The 26,562-nt window shown below is 36.2% G+C and overlaps 1 protein-coding gene across 1 annotated transcript in view; it reads left to right on the plus strand.

The window, feature by feature from the left end:
* Window positions 1–4,334: 4,334 nt before the first annotated feature.
* The window catches only part of LOC120314411 (delta and Notch-like epidermal growth factor-related receptor), a 153,446-nt gene continuing 131,218 nt past the window's right edge, over window positions 4,335–26,562 (plus strand). Inside the window, exon 1 of the mRNA XM_039357474.1 lies at window positions 4,335–5,140. Coding sequence (XP_039213408.1) covers window positions 4,883–5,140 — 258 coding nt within the window. The 5' untranslated portion in view covers window positions 4,335–4,882. The remainder of the gene's footprint in view (window positions 5,141–26,562) is intronic.

The raw sequence follows: 26,562 nt of genomic DNA on the forward strand, positions 1-26,562 counted from the left end.
AAGTCTCTCTTGGCTTCTTTAATCAATTGATTGCTGATGGAAGCAAGTTGTAAAAGCCATGAGAATCACTTCTGCAAATCAAAAGTGGCAACCTATTACAAAAAAACTGTAATAAACTGTACTCATGTTAATACCTTCATATACTGCTGGCTGGACATTATCAGATTAGTTTCATTTAGTTCATTCTACATTTAAAAGGAGTCAGCACCGAACAGAGAGATTATAAAAATGCTATGAAGGAACACTTGGGGGTCAAAGGAAATACATTATCTAATATAGCAGCCCTCACTTTAATTGCCCACCAGGTGTTTCTCATTACAATTCCTTGAATATCATACCAACACGGATGTTGCACAGAAGCTGTAATGCAAAGCAGCAGGCACAAGAGTCTAAGTTCAGGAACAATGGACCACCAGAGGGAGTAAGTGTGGCACTTTATGTAATATTAAAATTCAGCAGATAAAAAGATGCAGCCAGTTGGGGAAGGGAAAATTCATTGCTTTCCCCATATTGTCAGGACATTCTCAGTTTGCCATCAAACACAGAAACTGGTGTGTGTGTGTGTATGTGGGTATATATGCATATATCTGGGCATTCTTGGTGGCTGGTGCAACAGGTAACATTTTAGGAAGGACCAATGGCCACAGCAGATTTGACAATGATCAAGGTAAACTATGTAGTATCTTTAACCGATTAGGCCAGGATTTTCCATTTTTTCCCTGGATTTGAAAAGTGTTTGAAAAATGTATTGATTTGAAAACTATGCTAAGCTTAAGACATATATAAAATTATGTGTATTTTCTGGCCCTCAATGGTAAAAAACTAAATTGATGATTTCAGTAACATTATATAATTTCTATATTATCCTTCTTCCCAGAGAACCCCCTTTTAGAAAAGGAGGGGGAAATCTTATGTAAAATCTACAGTGTCTAAGAATGTAATATTCTTCCTTCTCTTTTTCACATCTCCACCAGCAAACATAAAGTAACCTGATTCTGAAGTACTATACCCCATAAATGCATAAGCATAGGGATTAGTTGAGTATCTCTTGGAGGCTTCTATAATCAAGGCATTGCCAATAGAAAGTCCTACTTTAAGCTATTATACTGTGAATCAAACTTGCTAATGGGACAACAAACTAAATGAGAGAGATGATGAGCATTTAGACTGCAAGGTACCTTACAGATTAATATAACACCTTAAGTTAGGCCTATTGGCAACCAGTGCGGTGCTTGTAGGATTGATGTTTTGTGGTTCTATTCAGCCACTCCACTAGCAGGGATAATGCAACTAAAGCATTCTGTACTAATGGCAGCTTCTAGATCATCTCTAGCCTCAAGTAAATGTACTGCAGTAATCAAATCAAGCAATGATTACATCATAAATCAGTCAGGCTAGATTGTGTAGGATGTTAGTTGGTGTAAGAACCAATCTTTGCATGGAAGTTTTTTGCTATTTAGGCTAGCTGTGTCTCTATTGACAGATGAGAATCAAGAGAATTGGCTAAGCCACATACCAGTACTCGCTCTGGAAGACAGCTTCAGGAACGTATGCTGCTGTCAATGGACTTTGTCGTGGATCTATGGTCATGGAATAGAACCAGAACACAAAAACAACTATTGTCTCTTATAAAAGGATAAGGGGTTTCTAAGACTGATATCAAGCTTTATGCAGCTAGGCATGGTCAAGAATGCAAGAACTATACAAATTTCAGTAAGGTATTTTCACTGGTAGATTGGGATAAATTTTTGGAAACTTTCAGAGGAATTATCTACCCCTCCATACAGTGAATTAATTAAGGTAGGATCTTTTTGAGTGATTTGAAATACTTCTTCTGAGGCTTTTTTTCATCTGGGCTGAATGACAATGCATCATACAAATATCAACTAATTTGTGCTCTTTCTCTTGTTGATTAGGTCTATTCTCTTTTGCATTCCTTTCTCAGCCTCCCCATAATTTTCCTTTCCTGATTCACATGAAAAAATAGAGCTGAATGTTACTGATGGCAATACTGATGAACTCCAGATTTCTTGATCTTCATGTACATAGGTAGACTTTTAACAGTAGTGAAGAATAAAATTTGTGATACCGCCAAAGCTCAAGGATCATAGGTCTAGATTAGATTAAAAACCTCCAGCTGCCATTTTTTTTTGTTGGTAGGACTGCAGAGAGGAACCCCCCCCGCCTTTGATTTGATGCCTTTAGATGACATAATCAGTGATATAAAAACAAGGAAACTCAATATGTTAGAATTTTCCATGTCTCCCTCCTGAGAAGTTTAATCGGTCAGGACATTTGATGCTAAACCCAGGCCCTAAACTGTTCTGAAATGGACCTTATTATCTTCTCCAGAATCTAGCTCAAAATTTGCAGCTGAGTATTTAAAGCAGCTTTGGAATCAATGAAAATGTGACATGAGCTATGTGATCATTTGGGGTTTGGTTTGGTTTGGTTGCTCAATTCTGTCTTATGGAGAACATATGTCACCAAAATCTAAATGATTGAATATGCTACTTCCCATATGTAGGATACATGCTGTACTGCTGGCTTGTAGATCCTCCCTTCAGAAAGATAAATGCCATACCTTGAAGCTGATTTCAAGAAAAGCTCCCTTTTCCCACCTTTTCCCGTTTCACTGAGATTGTTTCAATTGGGTACTCCCTGCCCCACCCTCATTTTGTCAATTAATGCAAATAAAAAACCCTCCTGGACTGGATTTCTTCTGCAGAAATATGCTTACATCTTTTCAAAACAGAATAAGTGACAGATCAGAAGATATGTGTGTGTTGTGTGGACAAACGTTCTGCTGTCTATCTATCCATTACTGAGGCTACTTTCTCAAGTGAAACAACATGAAGTTTTATGCTACATTGGTTCCTGCCAATAGCCCTACTATTTGGCAGCAGTAGATAGCTAGTTGGACAAAGTGGATGGTATGCACATCCAAGTGGAAATGACCAAGGGTAGCTTCCAAAGCAGCACACAGTCCTGAAAACAGACATGACTGGGATTCAAGTACTGTAATCACACTCCAAAACCATCATGGATACAATGAGATAGTTACTATATCATCCCTTTGACATCATGAAAGGCGCTTAATTCCAGTTTTTTAAATAATTATGAAGAATCTGGGATGCTTAAAACTGAGGAATCCACTGATTATATTCAAAGTTCAACTGATTTCATAGTTTAGTTCAGATACATCTAAAACTCTTGAATTATTTCTGCACAAAAATGCATTTTGTGTGTGTTGAAATTTGTACTATTTTAAGTAGACAATTGAATGTACAGTTAATGTATCTGTGAGCTGATGCTGTGCACTGATGTTACCTAATTGGGTAATAAAATGTCTGCAAGCAAGCAACCAAGCTCAGAGAACACAAGGATTTTACATTTGAACTCTGAGCTACCTATTATATTATATACCTATTATATTCTCTTCTATTACTTAATATGTCCATTCATTTATTTAGAAAAACTTTGGAATAAAGACTTGGAAAAACCTGTGAAAACAAAACAAAAATTAAAGGTTTGAATGATCTCATAGAGATTGATTCAAGAGAAATTCCTCCCTCATTAGACATCTCATAGAATGTTTAAAAATGTCTGAGGGTTAATTTTATATGCTAGAAATGTAAAATGATGGCCATGATTTATGAAAATGATAACAAGTTTTTCTCACCATTGCTGGATTTTGACTTAGTATCCAGAAATATGTTGTTATAGCCCAAAATTTTAGATTTTTGTCATCATACAATGAACTATAGATTTTCTAAGTATAGGCATAGCATATTTTCAATATGGACAGTATTACCATGCTGTACAGCAACCTAGTTAGTGGTGGGATTCAGCCAGTTCGCACCACTTCGGCAGAACCGGTAGCTAATTTTTTGTTGCCCAGGCCCAGAATGGACTTCCGGAAGCAACATCCACACAGAGAACTGGTTGTTTACATATTTGAATCCCACCACTGCACTTAGATGAGATGAGCAGTATATAAGTTTAATAAAAAAGTAAATAAACTTACCTCAAACAATATGTGTCTATCTGTTATCAATGTAATATAATATGTGAGATCAAGGTTTAATAATGAATTTTAAAAACAACAAATAACAACAAATAAATGGGTTATCTATTATTACTGGTTGTGTGATTCTGCCCTTTTATGCCAACGTTTTATTATTTCTGTATGATATCAATTCTAAAAAGGTATTCATTACATTGATTAACTATGCATCTTAATGTTTCAAGAACCGCCATATATATAGGCAATTTTATTTTTAGCATGCCTCAACCACAGGTTATGACAAATTTTTTTGAAGGTATGATAGCTATTAATTTTGCCCGGGGTCCATCCAAGAAGCTCAGGGCAGTTTAGGTGATTTAATTTGCAAGGTTGGCTAAGACCCCAGGCAGTAAGGAGGCCTATGGTCACCAAATGAGCGCCTCTTGTGAAGATGCTGGTCTACTGCGCTGTTCCCGACCCTCCACTTTTCTGTCCTCGCCCCTCCGGCTGCGACCTCTCCATTACACCTGTCCCGTTTTCCGCAGGTTGCCCAGCGCGCACGCGCTGCCATTTCTTGCTCTTGCTCTCGCCCTCTCCTCGCCCCGGGCGTCCGCCACCCTGTCCTTGCCCGGGCAGCTGCGCCCCTCTCCCCGTCCGCGGGCTCCCAGCGCCAAGGTCCTGGCAGCGCCCTCTGCCGATCGCTGGCGCTGACGTGTGGCCATGCCGACCACTCCCTCCCCAGTCTCCGCCCGCACGTTGTCAGAGCCGGGAAGCCGCCGTAGCGCTGCCGTCTCCTCAGCCTTTGCTTCTTGCCGGTAACTAGAGCACGAGCCGGGCGCGCTCCTTGCCTTGCTGTCCGGGGCGGCCCGCGCCATTATGTCTGGTGCCGTCCCGCTCCTCTTGCTGCTGCTCTGCTTGGCCCAGCGCCGCGTCTCCCTCGCCGGGCCCACCGCTTCGTCCCTGGAGACCGCGGCGGACCCCTGCCTCAGCCAGCCCTGCAAGAACAACGGCACCTGCTCGCCGGTCTTAGCCAAACTGCCCGCCGCGCCCCACCGCCTGCCGTTGCTTTTTCTTTCGCCTCAGCCTGCTTATAGCTGCCTCTGTCGCCCGGGGGTCACCGGCACCGAATGCCAGGTAAACCGGGGAGTCAGGCGCCTTTCCTTGGGGGATCTTGTGGTCCATCGGTCCGAGCCTTGCGAGCGCTCGCCTGTCCTTATTCATCTCCGCCTTCTTCCGTTTGTCTCTCGGACGTCTTTTCGGTCCATCTCCTGCCTCCACGCCTCGGACTCCATCGGCCCGTGCTTTCGCGGATTCTTCCTCTTTCCACCCCTCCTATCAACCCCCCCCCCCACCCCGTAGATCGCGTAGTGATTTTGGTTCGCTCCGCAACGGTGATCTTCCTTGGCAGTCGCCCTCCAGGCGGTGGCTCTGCACTGCTTTGCACTGGTCCCTAAGTGTGATTTGAGTTCCTTGATGTAGAATCCTTATCTGACCGCTCTCATTTCGGTTTCTACCTCCGATTCGGGCACACGACTCTTTTGTGCAATCATCTACAGTGGCCCCTTTCTTGTGAGGGATCACTCATCTGTTAACCACACCGAGCAGACCTCTATGTGGAACCAAGTCCCATGGCCTTCACACATAAGCACTAACAAGGGCAAATGCTTGAGTGCTGAACTTGAAGGGCGTATTCTGTGCATTCATGAAAAAGCTTTCCATTACCACCCTTCCTATGTAAATTATTTTGCAACAGATAAGAAAACCGTTCTAAATGTGATTAATGTAACCTTGGTTATTTTTTATGGCTTTTCATATTATGCAAACCCTGGACTCACTTTATGATTCATTGTGCTGTGTGAATCAGAAAATGGGTTAATTAAGTTAATCAGGTTAAACATTTTGTGTGAAGGCAGCCGTGTATTTCTAAGAGATGCCGTTGAAGATGCTAATTTGAGCTCTTTTTGAACTGGGGTTGTTAAAATGACAGTTACAGAAGTGCCTTCCAGGATACCTATTGCAAATTGTTGGTTGACAGGATTCTGTTCTGCTCAAGGTTAAAAGTATTTTAAAGCTTAATGATGTTTTCCAACACAGTCTTGGTACTTTCATATATGGATTTTTTTTTCTAGTGATGAATATACTAGTGATTTTTGTCACTAATAGCCAGATGAGGACTTGTTCACAGACTTTGGGTAATCATATAATTTCCCATTTTTATTGGAATTAAAATAGGTAAGTAAAATCAAATCTGTATTTTAGTATGAAGAATACAACTGTTGCTAACAACTGTTATGAAATGTTCCGTCAATCCAGTTTGGTCTGGGAAAGAAAACAGCTCATTTGTTTGTGGTCTTTAAAATGGTGCATTGATATTTGTCTTTCATTCTTTCTGAGGAAAAAAGATGATGATGATGAACAGAATGATGATGGTGGTGATGATGATGCATTTGGTTATAAAATAAGGCTGTAATGGACTACATTCCTGTGCATGTTTATTTGGAAATAATTTCATAAAACTAATAGCTTTTATTTCTGCGTAATTATGCATAGGCATAGGTTGCTAATCAGTGACGCTAATTTTACCACACTAAATTTACTGAATATTTTTAACATGGCAAAAAGGTTTGTAATTGTTCTCTTTCCCCCTTCCTCCAATATTACATAAGATGTTGCAAATATGAATACAGAGATGAGAAAAGAACAAAAGGTTACAGTGTGAAATACTGAAAATTAAAGACTCTATGAAAGAACTTGGGAAAAAAAGTTCTGCATTTTATGTCACAGTGCCCCTCTTTCTGTAGTGCAAGTTTATGGGAGGCTGGATCAAACTGAGGAGAAATAAAGGAAACTCTTTTAACCAAGTGAATCTTGTAAATTAGGTGTTGACTGTTCCTAGGTTTCCTTCTGTGCTGGAAGAAAGAGAGTGTTGTATGAATTATGCTGCCTTCTGCAAGTTAACAAAGGTAAATTGCTATTTTAAACACCAGTAAAGTGTAATGTCTAGAAAAGAGAGAACTGCAACTGGAGATACATTTTAGCCATTTATTTCCACTTTGTTCAATTTTCATTATTGTATACTTTTATATAATTAATTCTAAATGTTATTGCATGAAATAATTAAAAACTGCAAAACACTAATAAGTATATTTAAATTGTTTTGTGCAAGAATTAAGATTATGTCTGATTTGATCAAATTGGATTGATTTTCTGTACTGTTGGAAAATTGAATTATCAAACTTTCCAGCAAAACACAAAGCCTGATTTTCCCAGTGAAACATTCCTGTCACCTTGATCAGGTGGTGAAATGAAGGAGATACGGTATGTGAGGCCTTTGGAAACACCACAGAGCAACCAACATAACTATAGGTCTTCCTAGAACTTTTTGTCATCCATGATTTCAGCCTTTTTATTGCTTTTGGTCTTTGTAGTTTCTTATTTCCCAACAAAGACACAATTACAATTTTATTTATTTATCCTACTGTAGGTCATGACAATATATACAGAGTTCCCTCTTTCATTTTCTTCATAACAACCCTGTGAGTTTGGTTGGGCTGGGAGAGGGACTATCTCCAAAGTAATGTGATGAGTTTCCTCCATCTTGATGTGTGGAGACAGTCTTCAGATGGTGGAAGCTTTCTTGCTAGATTTGGAAGTACTTCTAAAAGCATTTCCTCCTGCTAGTCACTCCATGAAATTTAAAATGTATATGATTTTAGATTATATAATACAATTGTAAGCATCATCAGAAATGCTTTTTGTTGCACTCCCCCTCCTTCTCCCCAATATTTACACCTAGGCTTGTGATTTTGAGAAAGGATTGAAAACCACCATATTGAATCAACACCAAGAAGAAATAATCATGGATGACAAACTAACTTTCTAACAAAGGTGGATCAAATTGGTTATAAACTAATTTTTGTTTTTCAGTGAAATGCTAAGGAAGAAAGATTTATTTTCCACTCTCGATAGTTTGATTATAAAAATATTAAATACATTTGAATTATTTTGTGTTTTTAAAATATACGTTCCCATCTTCCTATCTTTCCTTTAAATCGTAACTTAATATTTGAACTTGTAGAACAGAATGTTTACTATGTTTTCTATGTCTTGGCAATGTTAATTAACTTCTGAACATGATTTTGAAAGGCTGCCCTTAAGGGTTAGGTGTAAAACTAAGCAGTTCAGATTGTCTTTATGGCAAATAAAGTGTCCTTCTGTTTATGCATCATGAATTATATAAATGCTTAGAAAAGGTTCTTTCTTTTTAAAGGTACTCAAAAAATCTATTGAATCCATTGAAAAGGCTGCTTTGCATAATTTACAGGTCATTACTCTGTAAATTGTTTGCTTCAAGAAATACTTCAAGAGTTTCAAACACTATGATTTGCCTTCCTGTGTTTGTAGTTGTTGAAAGGCCTTGAGAAAAGCTTTGTGATGAAATTATTAACAAAAAAAAATGAATTCAATACATCCAAGTGTTTTAATGTTCTATTTTCTTATTTATTTTTCTCTAAGAAATAATTTCCCTTTTTCTATTACGCCTGCTATCATATCAGTAGCATAACAAAATACATGCTTTACAATGTGTCATAGACTTCTACAGTAGATCTATTACAGTACTATATATCGAGTAATCAATACTGCTTATACAGCTATCATGTGAATCATTCTTATTATGCACTTCACCAATTCATTCAGAATTTTTAGAATGGATATTGGTCACATAAAACATGAAGTTTAAAGAGGCTGCTTTAATACACAAATTATTTTCTTTAAACTAATAGATAAAGCAGATTTTTGAACAGGTAAGAATTCTATCTTGCAGAGTGGAATATATTATGATTGGTGATCTACTAATTGTAGAAAAAATAAAAATGGACCTCAAAAACGAGGGAAGGCTTCTAAAATTTTTTGAAATGCCAATAGAGAACCAGAACACTTATTAGGATGCATAAATTGCTAATCAATTATGGGCCAGAACAAATAAAAAAATTGCATGATAAAATGGATGCAAAAGTGTAAATAAACAGTAACATCACGATAATGAAGGCAATTATGGAACAATTGTATAAAATTTGCTCTAAATTATAATATTAGGGAAAACTGATATAAAATTGTTATAATTGTTATATAATTCTATTAATAATCACCAGGAAAGGCATGTTGGAAATGTCATAAGACACAAGGAACATTTTATTTTATGCAGTGAACATGTAAATAAAATCTCAAAAGTACTATAAAGGAATTTACAGACTATCCAGAGAAATTTTGATATCAAATTTGAAATGAAACCAAAATTCTTCTTAGTAAGCATAATTCCAAAACATATTAATAAAACATATCACTTTATTAAGATACATATATATGGTATCAAGGATAAATTTAGCACAGCATTAGAAAAGATATACATTACTAAAGAGCTCAGAATAGGAATTGAAACTTGGACAATATGCAGTGATGGCAAAATTAATTGGATCATCATGAGTGGATTTGGATCTTTCATGCCTGATAGCAGGAGATGAGCAAAATTTGGCCTGTTTAATATTTGGATAAGAGATTACCAGAGATAACCAGAGCTCTAGGAAAGATTAAAAAATAATTCAGAAGCCAGCAGTAACCATTTTCATACTGTTATGGCTTTGTCCATAAATTTATCAAAGTTGAGTTTGACTTGAAGTAAACATTTATATTTATGCTTGATATGTTGTTTCTGGACTTTGGCTCAAACCTATTTTGTTGTTTATAAGTTCATTAGTAGATTATACTAGACAGCTCATGTCCCATTGGGTCATCGTTTCAGAGACATTTCTTAAACAGAGAAACAGGATGATCTAGGTGGACCAAAAAATCAGTGGGAGCAAGAGCAATTTTCAACTTCCTGCTGGCTTCCCCATTGAGTTTTCTTGTAGGAATCTGGTAGGGAGCATTGGAAATCCCCTCCCCTCCTGCCCCTTCCTTTTCCAGCAGTCAGGCAAGTGGTTACTGCTGAGTGGGAAGGAGTGAGGGATTGTGAGACTGGCTGGGAAACTGTCATGGGATGTTGAAAATGAAGATCACATGACTGCAGTGGCAGTCAGCAGAGTAGCAGCAGCCACTGATATTCAAGCAGCCACATCTTTCCCAAGTTTCATTTCCTCAGCAGTCATCCTGGATTTTGGACACATTCTGTAGGCCACTTAAAAGTATCTTGGCTTGAAAATTGTTGTTCTATAATGTCCCATTTTGCCCAATTCAAGATCATTACAGTTTTAGTACTGTATAGGTTTCAATTTTCATGTCTTATCTTAAATAAAGCATACTATTTTCTCTCCTTATTGATTCTTAAGAAGATTTTCCTAAATGTTATTTACTTAGTTTGCTTTATTAAACCAATTAATATTTTCCATGTTTTCTGTTCTTGCATTACAGATATCTTGCCATTTACTGTAACAGAATGTTTAATGTCCTCTTTTAATCTCTTATATAACTAATATTTTATATGTTTATTTCTTTACTGCAGTTAGGTCATTTCAGGAGCTTGATTATAATGATTTTGTGGAGTGGTAATATTAAAGGTGGCAATGTTTATTTCTGCATTTATTTGTATACATGGTAAAGTGGACTTTAAGTCTGTGGGTTCTCATGTTTCTTCAGCAGTCAAGGGTTCATAACTTCTGTACTAAATAACCTTACAATATCATTGGTTCGTGACATTCTATTTCTTGTTGTCTGACTCTTTCAGTTCTTGTTGTTCACATTACCCTCCTCTTTTTCTAGTCTTTTTTTGGGGGGGGGGGGCTGTTTTTTTCCTCCTGTGTTGAACCACTAAGTTTATTGTTTTTTACTTTCTGAACAATGAAAATTGTATGTCAGATTTTCCAGTCCATTATTCAACTTCCATTATTATTCATGATCTTATAAAAATTGTTAGTAGCACTGATACTCTTCTCATTCACTTTATACTTACCTTGGACACAATTACCTTTGCCCAAATTACAAGTAATGGTTCAGACAGATATAATTTTTTTATTTCATGTTTCGACTGCTGTTCCTTCAAAGTTTCATTAATGTAAAAATATAACATTACAAAAACCAAATAGATAACATTACTAAATTATAAAACACAGATGATTAAAGATTTCATAAAAGATAGTTTTATGTGGGTGGAGGGGCAGAGAGGGAGAGAAATAGAGAGAGAGGCTGTAATTCCGTTATTCTGTCCTTCTGTGCCACAAGATACTGCATATCTTTATTTCTATTAATCTTTCTAATTCTAGATAAATCTTTAGAAATCTGTTACTAAAGGTTGCCGAGGTACTGGCTGCTTTGTTAATGTTAAGCCTGAAATAAAAGTCTTTTAATGCATTTTTTAAAAAGTATGTTTTTTTTTTTACTTTCTCATTCTATCCCTTCGGCATATAGAAATGGCTCCTTCAATATTCAGGTTTTGGTAGATAACAGATTTAATTTTGATCTTTCAAGGTCAGACTCTATTCGGTATTTACAGCATTTTGATATCCAAGAAGAAACTTCTCCAACTAAAGGCTAATATTAAAAAAGCTAATCTTGTTTTTAGCGTAGAACAAAAACTTATGGAAAGTACACCTGGTTGCCTTTTACTGTTGAACATAGCATATTTCTTAAAACAGAACAAGAGTGGGAAGGATTCAGTTCCCCTTATTGGAAGTCCTTGGCTATAATTCAGAGGATCATGTAATTGACCCCATGGGATGACTTGCAGTTTAAAAAAATATTTTTGATGCAATGTACAAAGTTACTTTGCAAGGAAAAGCAGAAGTTCTTACTGGGCATTGCACATGCATAGAGCATCTAAGATATTTTATTATTTGATAATTCTGAATATTGAAGGTTGAAGTTTTGTTTTTGAATTGGAAATGGTACGTGATTTTATAGATTGGGAAATCAAAGATAATTGACTGATTATTACAATAAACGCTTTATATGGTGAATTACAGAAACTAATGACTAAATTAATCAGTTGGCTCAATAGTGATTCATTTAAACATAGATTTTTCTGATTCTTCCCTCCAAGAGAATAAATAATTAATTGATGTAAAATATTGATTTTAATTAACTCAGGAATCTGATGGGAAAGTCCTTTCTTAAATTTGTATTACAAATGTGTTTAATTCAACATCATTCAAACAAATATAACATAACTAAGTCAGAATATCAGCAAATAGCCCAAGCCTGCAAAGATGAAGTGAGGAAAGCTAAGGCTCAAAATGAACTAAGGCTTCGAACAAAGTCAACAATAACAAAAAAAGCTTCTTTCAACATGTAAAAAAAAAAAAAAGTGAAGGAAATGATTGGCCCATTAGTGGGTGAAAGTGGCAAGAAGGTGACAAGCAACAGGGAGAAAGCAGAACTATTTAACTCATTTTTTGCATCGGTCTTTACACAAAGGGAAAAAACAGACCAACCTACCAAAATAGTGCCATAAAAAACAGAATAGAAACGCAAGCTAAGATAGGCAAGAAAACAGTAAGTGAGCACCTGTCCAGCCTAGATGAGTTCAAATCACCAGAACCAGATGGATTACACCCCAGGGTTATCAAGGAACTGGCAGATGTGATCTCAGAACCATTGAACTATATTTTTCAAAGATCCTGGAGCACTGGGGAACTACCAGAAGACTGGAAAAGAGCTGATGTAGTTCCCATCCTCAAAAAAGGAAAAAAAATTGACCCAGGAAGTTACAGACCTATCAACCTGACCTCGATACCTGGGAAGATTCTGGAAAAGATAATCAACAACGAATCAGTGAACACCTAGAGGCAAAAAAGTCATTACTAAAAGCCAACATGGGTTTGTCAAAAACAGATCATGCCACACAAATCTTATTGCATTCTTTGACCAAGTGACAAAATTAGTGGATCAGAGGAAGGCCGTTGATATAATTTACTTGGACTTCAGTAAGGTATTTGATAAAGTAGATTAAACCTACTACTTGATAAGATAGAAAAATGTGGGTTAGACAGCATCACCACCAGATGGATCCGTAGCTGGCTGACGGCTGTACTCAGCATGTGGTCCTCAATGGAACCACATCTACATGGAGGGAAGTGTGTAGTGGGGTGCCCCAGGGTTCTGTTCTGGGCCCAGTGCTCTTCAACATCTTCATCAACGATTTGGATGAGGGGATAGATGGGGAAATCATCAAATTTGCAGATGACACCAAGCTGGCAGGAATAGCCAACACTGCAGAAGACAGGCTTAGGATACAGGAGGATCTGGACAGACTTGAACACTGGGCGCTATCTAACAAAATGAAATTCAGTGGGGAAAAAAGTAAGGTTCTACATTTAGGCAAGAAAAACCAAATGTATAGGTATAGTATAGGGGGTACCTTGCTCAATAGTAGTAATTGTGAGACGTGCCTTGGAGTCCTAGTGGACAATCACTTAAATATGAGCCAGCAATGTGCTGCAGCTGCCAAAAAGGCCAACACAGTGCTAGGCTGCATTAACAGAGGGATAGAATCAAGATCACATGAAGTATTAATACCACTTTACAATGCCTTGGTAAGGCCACAGTTGGAATACTGCATCCAGTTTTGGTCATCATGATGTAAAAAAGATGCTGAGACTCTAGAAAGAGTACAGAGAAGAGCAACAAAGATGATTAGGGGACTGGAGGCTAAAGCATATAAGGAAAGGTTGCTGGAATTGGGTATGTCTAGTTTAATGAAAAGAAGGATGAGGGGGGACATGATAGCAGTATTCCAATACCTCAGGGGCTGCCACAAAGAAGAGGGAGTCAAGCTACTTTCCAAGGCTCCTGAAGGCAGGACAAGAAGCAACGGATTGAAACTAATCAAGGAGAGAAGCAACCTAGAACTAAGAAGAAACTTCCTGACAGAACAATTAACCAGTGGAACAACCTACCTTCAGAAGTGGTGAATGCTCCAACACTGGAAGTTTTTAAGAAAGGACTAGACAGCCATTTGTCTGAAATGGTATAGGGTTGGACTAGATGACCTCCAAGGTACCTTCCAACTTTATTATTGTTGTTGTTGTTGTAATTGGTTTCTTCCCATTCTCCTATTTGCAGTTTGCCCAAATGGTGAATGGGAAGAGTTCTGTCTGCATAAATTTATTTATTTATTTTGTAAATTTATGCAGCTGTCCATTTCAAATATGTGACTCTAAACAGTCTATGTTAGTTAAACTAACACAGTTAGCTAAGTTAAAAACATAAAAATACAATAAAATAACCAAAAACATAACAAAAATAATTAAAAACATTAAAAACAATAAATCATCTCTATTGTCTGTCTGTCTGTCTGTCTGTCTGTGTCTGGCTATCTATCTATCTATCTATCTATCTATCTATCTATCTATCTATCTATCTATCTATCTATCTATTTCTTAAAATATTTGAAAAGCATGACTCAGAAAATATTTGCTTTTAATATTTAAAAGCGGAACCTCCCAAAAAACCAAGAATAGGAATCAGAAAAAGAAAAAAATATATGATATAAAAATTCAAAACAAATTTGAATGTAATTGAATACAAATTTCAATGTAAAATTTTAGATTACTCCAGTATATAAAAGTAATCAAAACCATTATTAAAATCAAGTTTATATTCAATAATTAACAAAGATAGTCAGTTTAATAATAATTCCAAGTCAGAATAAGCAACAAAATTTCTATCTGTTAAAAAGTTCTATCTTTATTAAATATCAGCTAAGTATTTAAGTATTAGCTAAGAACTAATATAATAATTAATGATCCTCATAAATCAATATTATGATAATTATTAGAAAGCAATTCCTGAGGCAAATTTATCTATACGGCAAGGCTAGTAGGATTAAAATAAAAAGGGTACACACAAGGAATTTTACCTATAAAGGAATAAAAAACATTAAGAGTAGCAAGTTAGAATAATATAATAAAAATGAAAGTAAAAGATTAAGGTAAGTGCCACTAAATAAAGCAGTAAAATTACCTAAAAAGATTTAAGGATTGTAGATTTCACTTATGAATAAACCTCTGACAAACTCCACAGAATATAATGTAATAACTAATAGGATAAGTAAGAAACAAAGCACAAATATAACCTAATAGTCTAATAGGAAATATAATTAAACCAAACAAGGTTAGATTTAATATCAGGAATAAGCCATAACTATGATCAATCAGATTCAGCTGCTCTTATTTATCATATGTTTTATATGCAGCTGTATCAAAATAGTATCAAATAAGGTTGTATTGCATTTAAACTTGGGATTTATGTCATTGAGCAGGAATTGTACATATTATTAGCTAGTAAATCCTGTTATACTTTTCAAAAATGAAGTAATTAGAGTGCTGCAAGGTTCTATACGTAAATCACAATAAAAGAGAATATATAGCGGTCCCTGGTGCTCTGTGAGCTTGGTGAGTTTTCTTGCAAATGTTTCATTACTCACCAACCTTAGAAAGCACCAAGGACACCATAATTCAACTCTGAGCCACAAATACTCTCTTATATTGAATAGGCGCATATTCATAGTGGGTGTGGTATCTTCTTATACTGCTAGTAAAAAAAAAACATGGTTTCATATTTTAATCAAGCTTGGGCAAATTATGTTCACACAGGTATAATTTTTCCAATTCTTAAAATCCGTAAAATATAACTTACATTACGTTTTAGTAATGGGGAAAGGAGTGCCTTCGGGTTGGTCTTTGTCTCCCAGTGACTGCCTGGATTAGTCTCTGCAGTTTTCTTTGTAAGGTTTTTATAAAGGTATCCAGGAATGACCTTGGGAGACATGAGCTGGACAACTGACATGATTTCTCAACCTATAAGGAGGCTAAAGAGAGGAGTTATTGGAAGCATATCAGAAAGCACTTGCCCTAGTTTTCTGGAGAATAACTAAAGCAGGGTGAAATACTTTCAGTCTTGCAAGATACTATTCATGTAATCTTGCAATAAATGTAGAGTTAATACTCATGGTTGTGCTTCTTGTCTGATTTACCTCAAAGAGATAACAGTTTTTTGGAACAGTTTTGCCATTGTCTCCTTCTCAGGGACGAAAAAGACAGACTGGTTTTGTGCCTAAGGCAGGACTAGAAATCACAGTCTCTGGTTACTAGCCTAATGCCTCAACCACTACCAAATTGGCTCTATATATTTAAAGTAAAATTAGTGCAGTAATTTCTTTTTGGAAAAAAAAACCAACAACACTTGCTTCCTGCAATGCTGGTGGCTGTGCGAAACTATGAAGTATAGTCTGCACCAGTGTGATAGGCTATGTGGAACAGGTCCTGTTTAATTGCCATTGTTATTTGCTTATAACCCAAACAGAGAAAAAGCAAAAGCCATAGGAACAAAAGCTTGTTGTTAACTTCCCACTTTCACCTAGTTGGAATCTATCTGCTAACACCAGGAAGAATAACCCTGAAAAAGAAATGTCAATCTCAGCCAATAATTTAATATACCCTGCCATATTCAGGTATCTACTCATGCAGTTCCAGCTTCCATGTGTAATATTGTATTAGTAACGCAATGGGGGATTTGAAAAATTGCTCTTAGAAGTTTAGATTGGACAAGTTTCAGTGATGCAAGGTTGGAAGGTAGTCTCAGCTGTGAATAATATAATCATTGTGCTAGAGACTTGGCTTCAAAAAGCTTAAAAGCTGCAGGTTGACCTCCCCTGGAGCTAATGTATTAAAGACTTATGTGATGAAAAAGACAAACTTCAGGTGCAGTGAACCCATGAGTGGTTTCCAAGTTGAATTAAATTATATATCAGATTTATTCTTCAAATTTCTTAAAAAAATGACATTTGGAACATTTTATGTTGCCATTTTTCTAAACAGAGTATGATATGTGATTTCCAAGAAGAGGCATAAAGTATCTTGGCAGCTATTATCATATACAGAGCCAATGTAGGAATATAAGGTTTGATGACATTTATCAGAAAAACAGCTGGGAGGAAAGATAATTAATCTTTAAGGTTTATTTCATTCTTTAATAAATTTTCTTGCAGAATTTCTTTTTTGTATGTTGCATCAAATATGAAGAAACAATCCAATTTATTGCATATCCAACTATTTTTAAAGAATGAATTACCTATTTTGACACTCGGCACTGGAGTAACAATAAAACATTTTGTGCTCTTTTCCTAAGTATGATACTTAGGAATATTTGCTTTCCATTGATCTTTTTATTATTTCATATCAGTTATCTTATTTAGACCCTGCATCCATTTAGTCATGCAGCCTTTAGCTTAGTTAATTTTTCAGTTGTATTTCAGTAACCATTTGTAAGGGATGGGATGTTCTGAGTTTTGTTATATATATTTTTCAAATTCAGTCACGTCTCTACTGGAGTTCCTCAAGGTAAATCAGACTAGGAAACCATATGAACCAATGCTACTATTCTAAAGCTACAGTAAAAGAATCATGCAATTCTGAATATACTTTATCTTTCCCTTTATCTTCGTGTGAATTAGGGAGGGCTTGTTGAGATGTTTATTCATGTTACATTCTTGCCCTAGATCAGGGGTAGGCAACCTTGGCTCTTTTATGACTCATGGACTTCAACTCCCAGAATTCCTGAGCCAGCTGGGAGTTGAAGTCCACGAGTCATAAAAGAGCCAAGGTTGCCTACCCCTGCCCTAGATTCAAGTACTTTGATCTGATCATTGTCTTGGTAACAGTTCTTCCTCCTGTCTCTCAAGGCATTCTTCCTGGCTCTACGCTATCCACCTTATTAGCGCCAGGGGTAGGTAGAGGGGAAGGTTTCAAGTCCCATGAGTTATAGAATGCCCTTTTGCAGGATCCAGGAAGTGGATCTTTTTAGTCATGGTGTCTGCCCTCTGAGACACCTTATTATGTAAGATCAGATTGGCTGCAACCCTTCTTGTGTTCTGGAATAGCCATTCCCAACCTTTCCAGCTCCACAAACTGGCAGCAGCAGTGGCAGCAGTGGGGGGGGGGAGAGAATGGGTTCGTGTGTGCGCCTGTTGCTTGCACAAATGGAACTTCGTATACTTGTGCACTTGCCCACCACTTGTGCAACCTGGTTCCCAATGACCCAGAGACTGGTACCAGGCCGCGGACCTGGGGGTTGGGAATTCCTGTTCTGGAAGATGCTGAAGACCAGGCTGTCTTGAGCCTGTATGGAGGACAGGAAGTTAGTGAAGTCAAAGTGATTTAGTATTAATTTCAGGTTTCTTATTTTCAGCTGCCATATTTTTTAGGGTGTATGTTGTATGTTTTATTAATATATTGTGATTTTTATTTTTAAACTTAAATTTTACCACCCAGAGTTGCTTTAAGTCAGAGGGACAACCATATATATATATCTATATATAAAGAAATATTCTTCCTTTTTTTGTAATTCCTTTTGGATTGTGCTATTTATTTGAAGATATTGAAACCCTTGGGTAATTGTGACTGTTTTGAACAAAGTCTTGAAAGATTTCATCTTTGTTTATTAAGAATTAAGTCTTAGAATCTGTACAGGTTAATCTCTCTCCATTGGTTATCTGATATAGTTCCAATTTTCAAAAAGAGAAAAAAAGTCCAGGAAACTACGGACCAATCAGCTTGACATCAAGCTCTGGTAAAATCCTGGAAAAGATAATCAAGCAGAGGATTTATGAACATCTAGAAATAGAGAAGGTGATTACTAGAAGCTAGCTTGGATTTGTTAAAAACAGGTCATGCTAAACAAACCTTATTGTCTTCTTTAATAAAGTGATAAATTAGTGGACCAAGAAAATGATGTGGACATAGTGTACTTAGAATTCAGTAAATCACTTGAGAAAGTAGACCACAACATACTTTTTCAGAATATACTGTATTGGCTTTTATTTCAGATAAATACTATGTGATCATCTGAATCTTATTAATTTATTATCATGATACTGTACTGTACTGCTATATATATAAATTCTCAGGAATCTCTTGGGTGAGTAATAATAATCAACATACAAGTTTTATTTCTGTTCTTAATTTGCCAGTTTAATTTTTGAAATTTCATTTTCCTGTCGTATCTTCCCTGTCTGTGGTTCTGATGCCAAAAAATTAAAAAGAATTTTAATTCTCCCCTTTATTACAATACTATTTTGGGATCCAGGTTAATTTATTATTATCTTAATCTCTTGTTCTTTATAAAAGTTCTGTGAGAATACTTGAACTTTAGTTCATCCTCTTCAAAGTTGTGAATATGAAAACAGAATCATAGCCATGTTCATGTTTTTCTATTTCATATTGTCAATGGCTTTCAAAATATATGGGATATTCCTGAGACATCTCTTTGGGACAAATCCACTTTAATTAGGATATATTAGATTGCTTAAAATACTATTTAAGAGTTGTTGTGTAAGAGTTGTTGTAAAAAGTTTATAATCTACATTCAATAAAGAGATAGGCCTACATGACTCCCGATGAATTGGAATATTACCCTTTCTGTAAATTAAATAAATGAAAGCCTCTTTCATGAGGAAAATAGAGTACTTGACCTTGTTGTATCTCATTCATTACCTGGGTTAATGGTTTGAACAAGATTTCTTGGAAGGTCTTATAATATATTATAGAAAAGCCATCTGGTCCTGGGGATTTGTTCAATTTCAATTTCTGTGTTACTTCTTTTGTTGATCTGAAAATTTCCCGGTCTATGTTGTTTTTAAGTACTCTTCTCCAGATTTAATGCCTGCATATTATAAAGAATTGATTTATAATTTCCTCTGCGGTTGAAACATATACTTCACATCTCAAATAGAAATAATAATCATTATTTTCTCTTGTTCTTTTCATATTTGAATATGCCAAGTGGTTTACTACATTTCTCAAAATACTCCCTTTAGTAAAATTCAATGTTGTGTAGTTCCATTAAGTCCAATTGATTACAAATTGGTTTAATCTTTTGTTCTAAATCCAAGTTTAAGTTCTGCTTATATCTTCTAATTGCTTCAATTAATTTATCAGTGTGTCCTTTTGTTTTTGTGCAACTTTCTATTTGATGCCATAAACAGGTTTTTAAAATAAAGGCTTTAGATTTAAGATTCTTTTTCTAACTTCTGAACCTTGTAAGGAGTGCTTGAGGATATCATGCTCAAAGATATAAAAAGGTGCTGAGAGATCTAACAAGACCAAGAGAGATGCCTTCCCACAATGCAGATTCAGGCAGATGTCATCCCGTTACGTGGACATTAAAAATGAAATAGAAACAGGAAATAATTACCATCCTTCAGGTATCAGGAAAATATTTCCTGAACTATAACAAGTAAAATCAGTGTCAGTTCCAAACAGAAATATAGGAGCTTGTAAGAAATACCATTGTAGTAGTTCACAGAAATTAAATCTCATCCAGGAAAAAATTAATACCAAATCCCTTAACATTTATATTGGTTCTGTGTGCCAGAAAGCCACTATAGGAGCTAAAAAAAGAAACCTCTTTGCTAATAAAACTAAAAATAGCCTATAATTTTCTAACAAACATAAGTAATGATATTCTCTAAGCACAGCAGGATATAAAAATAAAAGAACTGAACAAAAAGTAGCTTCAAAGCAAACTTTAGAATACTCTAATGATTATTTAATTGTCAAAAATGAAATAAATTATTTAATGAGATCCCAAGACAAAAGATAAATGAACAAGATTTGAAAACTATATTTCTTTTGAAGTAAAGCAGCAAGGTTTCTTGAGTTTAGCTTTGTGACAATTGATAATTGTGCATGAAATAGATTTTTCATCTAATTTATGCCTGCTATTTCCAAAAAGTCTGTATGTAAAAGCATATTAGGTGAACATGAACAAACTGAATAGAATCTGAACAAAAGCAGGACATGCCAACTATATAGAATACTATGGGAACACATGTCTAATATTTCAGACAATTTGAAATGCTTCTTATATATGCATTTTATATTCCCTGAGTGTTAAATATTAAAATTGCTTTAAAGCAGACATGTCAAACACAAGGCCCGGGGGCCGGATGCAGCCCATGAAGTGGTTTCATGTGGCCCGCGAAACCATCCTGGAAACTGAGGGAACTGCCCCTGCTGCCTTGGCCCTGGCCCAGGCCAACCGGGAGCCAATATACAATTTTATGGTGGCCATCTATGCTGAAATGCATTCAGTCTTAGCTCCACAAGGCCGTCCAGAAGCAGCGAGGAACCAGTCCCTGCCACATTGGGCCCGCCCCCTGGGTGCATGCTGGGGAGGTGTCATCCTTTGTGAGGAATGAAGAAATGCACCATGCCTTGGCACTTGCCCCGGTCCCACCCCCTTTTGCCAGAGACCCTCAGATCTGTCCCACTCCTGCCAGGACCCCACAGGCACCCTTGACGTGAACGATGCCATGCCCACCCAGTAGGCCATACCCACTCCATCCATGCCCACACAGTAGGCCACACCCACCCTGGCCACACCCACACAGCCCCCCAAGGGCAACTGCAATGCTGATGTGGCCCTCAATGAAATTGAGTTTGACACCTCTCCTTTAAAGTGTAAGATTTGTTTCAGTTGCAGATGCTAGAGAAAAACTAAATTATCTGATTTCTAGTGTCAAAAATGGGCACAACAGTTTTGTGCCCATAACAGGTATTATTGTTTTAATGAGAATTGCATAGCAACTATAAGGAAATATTAAGAGGCATAAGCAAGAACAAGAATTGTTCTTTGTTTTAGAAATCCTAAAGTATCTTATATATGCGGGAATATTTATAGTCTTCTTGAATCTGCGGTTTTTTTATATATGGAATGTATTAGACCAGTGGTGGCGAACCTATGGCACGGGTGCCAGAGGCGGCACTCAGAGCCCTCTCTGTGGGCATGCGCGCCGTCGCCCCAGTCCTAGGCCTTCATCTGGGTTTTATAAAACCTTTTCGCTTTAGGCCTCGACCGCCGTGTGCAAAAAAAAAAAAGTTCAATCAATCAGTCAATTTTAACTTCTTGCGGGGAAAAAAAAGATCTTGCAAAGTTGAAATTGATTGATTGAATTTTTTAGTCCCACCCAGTCTGCCGTTACCACCGCAGCCACGCCCAGCCAATGGGCCACACCCAGCCAATGACCACACCCACTTGGCACCTGACGATGCATAAATGGGTCTTGGGTTGCAGTTTGGGCACTTGGTCTCTAAAAGGTTCACCATCACTGTATTAGACCTTATGGAAGTTAAAGTCCACGAAAAAATTAGAAGAGTTATTTATAATGTAGTTGTCTGTATAATGAAATAATGCCTTTTACATAATTTCATTATAGTGTTCTTTTGCTTTGTGTATTGCTTAATAACATGAATTATTTTAAAACTTATTAATGAAATTACTATTTGTTATTTTATAATTTGCTTTGATTATTGGGTTAATTAGAAATACAATACAATACAACAATGAATAAGAATATAAACCTCATTAAATTTTGGTAAAATATTGAGTATACCACATTAGGCCTCTCATATTACTGCCTATTTTATAAACAATAATCAGCATGATGCTAAGCCAAATCAAAGCATATTACATACAATGTATGGGTCTTCGTGTTTAATGGAACTTACTCTAAGCAAACTTTACACAGGCAATATTATTACCCCCTTTATTATCTGTTTATCTGAGAACTCAAGGTGATTTATATGGGAGATATATGAGATCTGAAGAGTTCTAAATTGCTTGTATACTTCCCTAAATCATTTATACCATTTATTACAAATGTCAAGATGTGTCTGGTCTTGGAGGCCTTGACTTGCTACCTTGTTATGACTCATTATCCATGTTAATATTAATTACTGCTGGGCCTATGTATTCAGGCTGCCTAATGTCCATTTAATGTCATTTATATTTTGCCCGCAAATTAATATGTAGTTCGTCCGTTTGTGATATCTAAGATCAGGTTTTGTAACTCTGTATTGTTGCTCTTAGCATATGTCCAGGATAGTGTAGATTAGAACAGAAAACTGTTCTAAGCTTTAATTGCTGAGCAAACGTCTTTCCTATTTTTCTATCCCTTCCATTTCTGCAGATGTGTAACATATTAACTTGGCATGGCAGCCAAGGGTTATAAGATATTTATGTATAAAATGTTTATATTAAGTACCTAAGCTTGCTTTATGATTGTTTTTACTTGTTACTAAATGTGTGATTTTTATTACCGGTAAAAATAATATCTTAATGCACACATCCTTTCTAGTAAATGGGATTGATTAGGATATTCTACTCTTGGCAATTTAATCGTTTAATATTTAAATTAGATAAAGCAGAAGTAGAGAAATATTTGGGGGCTGAAGACTTCATTCTCCTTCAGAAAATATAAATTGCACTTTTAAATATGGCCAGAGCTAGGTTAAGAGATTATTGGGACCAATGCCTTTATATTTCATTTATATTTTTTAATCAATCAATTGAATGATTTTTATTAAATCTTTTATTACATGTATGCACTATAGTAGTTCTCAACTTACAGCCACAACTGAGACCAGAATCTCAGTCATTGAGTGAAGCAGTCATTAAGCAGTCATTAAGCAAGATGCGCAAGATGCTTCACTCAGTGAGCATAATCACTGTGCCCCTGATTGAGGTTAAGTGCTTTTGTGGGTCATTTAGCGGATGGAGTGCCTCAGGGAGTCTGGAGGCTTCCTTCAGAAGCTGAAAATCCTCCCTTTAACATTCAAGCAGGACTTTCAACCCCTTAGCGCAAAAACACTTGCACATGGCCTATGCTGGACCTCTCTCATTCCCTGAAGCATCCTGCAGTATTTACCTCACCACACATTGCTATAGGAAACTACTATATAGTGAATTCATAGTATAAAATAGAACTATTTGAAACCAAAAGTGCCATTGAAAATGTGGTGCTAAGTTTTTATCATTGTGGCTACTCTCTAATCTTTTAGAAAAGTGTAGTGAAAATATATGTTAAAATCCCCAAATGTAATTGCAGTGTGTTTCTTATTAGTTTCCTGTATATTTTAAATACGCATATGATTTTAATGTACTCAGCAGTCATAAATAAATCATTTATGGAGGAAGCTGAGGTGAGAACCAGCTGTTCCCAGGCACACAGTGATGACCACTGCATAAATGTATCATAGGTACTCAGCTTCAAAGTATCATGGGCCATACCAAGTACTTGTTAATTTGGAAAGGAATGAGGAAGACGCCATGAGATTTCCCCCCATTTCTCATTAACAGTGGTAATTTAATAGGAGAAAATGCAATTATGTATAATGTAACTTATTTTTTTTTAGCTTAATGGGGGGGGGAGCAGTTTATGTGACCTTGGATGCTCATGCTGTTTATCTTTTACTTTTTCCTGCCCCTTGAAGACGTTGCCTGTACTTTCTTGGATTCTCTTCCAATCAGTGAGGCAATTTCTTTAGGTTCTTATTAATTCATGACCCTTTATTTCTAAACCTATCAAATATAGTAATTTGAAGTTCATTGATTTCCAGTCATATCAGTAGGGTTTAGATGAAGGTCAGGAATAATATAATCGTTGCAATGTCATAAGTTGTTTTATTCTTAATTTATTAAGACTAACAGGTCTAATATTAGACAACTGAATAAAACATTTTCCAGAATTTCATTATTTTTCCTGTTTCCTGATTCAGGCAATAGTGGTAGGTAAGTATAATCCAGATGTTTTATGTTGCATGTTGTGCAAATTACTTATACTTCATTCATCTACCAGATTCTTTGCTCCTCTTTTTTTTCTTCAGATCTCCAGATACTAGAGTTTTTTCCCTTTCCATCCCAACCCATCCCACAGGGTAAGTGGCTGCAGCCAGGTGGTGGGAGGAGTGAGGGTGTTCGTGAAAGTTAAAAGGATACTGGATATCTGTGTATGTAAATGACACCTAACAAAATAAACATGTAGCTGTTCATGCAGAAACCTAATGAGGCAAGAGGGAAATATGCATAAACTAGGCAAATAGAGCAGCAAAAGCATGAGCTGGAGGTGACCTCCTGCTGCTAACAACTTCTCTTGCCAAATCAAATGGACCTAAACATCACAGGCAGTGAATGTTGGCCAAGGCAGCTGCTTCCATCTGCTGGATATTTACTAACATCCAATTCTTGGTCCTGACCCAAGAGCAGTTGGAAAGTTTGTTTCATTCTGGAAGGAAGAGTTTTTAGGTGATATCAGCAAATGCTATGCAAAGCAAAGGCAAGCTAACTGTTTTGTAATGTCAGGAATGTATTGGCTCAAGCAGTTAGTTATTTGAGTTTAATAATGTCAAAGCAACTATATATGTTTGTTTAATAAAATGCTATTATGTGTGTCCTATCAAGGCAAGTTATATATTTTCCTACAAATTTCTTCAACCATTCAGCCTACCAATTGAATAATTTTAATAATTTGTTGAATTTGTAACTAAATTTGACATACGTAGCTTCTAACTGGTAAATAAAATATGCAATAAAATCAATGTGTTGAAAATGAAAACCACTCTTTAGTTGTTTATTAATTTTAATGATCAAATGCCCCTTAAAATTGGGTATTACTGTTAATCCTGCCACAAGTATTGCTTTCATGATTTTCAACAACATTTATAGTTGCGAAAGCAGGTTATTTATCTCTTTGTCTCAGATTAATCATTGTGGCCATAAACTTAATGAAAACAATTGGGTTTCTTTGTACAATTCCCATTTTTCTACTTAATATGTCAGATGAATAATAGATACCTTTCATTGTTCTTTTTCATGTTTCTTTGGGAAATTGCTAGTTTTGCGACTCAATAGCTCCTTTATTTTTTCTTTGTTTAGTAGAAAAGGAATCCTACAGTTTTAAGATGGCCATTATTTCAGAATTAAGGGTCTTTAGTAATTATGTAAAACAGAAACATTTTTAGTCTTTATGTATCCTAATACTTGCAGGGTTTTCAAAAGAGAACGTTCCTAAATAATTTCCTTTGCACAGATATGTTATAAGTGTACATATACTTAAGCTATAAGTAACATCTCTGCAACTAAATTGTTACAATTTACTGACATCAATCCTTTTTATAAGGTAAGCTTTGTGTGGTAATCAAAAATATAAATAGGATTTGGAATGCGTCTTGTCTGTTCTACTTGCTTCATGGACTCGTCCTTGGAATACCCCACATTTACCACTATTCATGCCTGTGTGATCAGATGACACTTAGCATTGCTAAATGTTGGGGTATTCCATTGGTCATAAGTTACAATCTGGGATGTGGCTGGTACATTTCTTACCCGTGATTATTTATTCTACCTAACTATACTGCTCAAAAAAATAAAGGAAACACAAACGTATAGGATCCTATATGTTTGTGTTCCCTTTATTTTTGTGAGCAGTATATATTGCTTCAAAGAGGTTGTGTTGCTTCAAAAAGGAAAGCTAGAATCTAATTCTTGTTCAGGATGTATTTTACAACTGTTTAGAGATAATTGTTGAAAGCAGATTAATATAAGTGAAATAAAAGAGGGCTTATTAAATTATTTTAGTGTTGTTATGTTGTTGTTAATTGCGAAGTCGTGTCCGACCCATCGCGACCCCATGGACAACGTTCCTCCAGGTCTTCCTCTACCATCTTCTGGAGTCCATTTAAATTCACACCTACTGCTTCAGTGACTCCATACAGCCATCTCATTCTCTG

The sequence above is a fragment of the Crotalus tigris genome, unplaced genomic scaffold (genome assembly GCF_016545835.1).
Source record: "Crotalus tigris isolate CLP2741 ecotype Arizona unplaced genomic scaffold, ASM1654583v1 scf7180000018923.2277400, whole genome shotgun sequence".
In the NCBI taxonomy this organism is placed as follows: domain Eukaryota; kingdom Metazoa; phylum Chordata; class Lepidosauria; order Squamata; family Viperidae; genus Crotalus; species Crotalus tigris.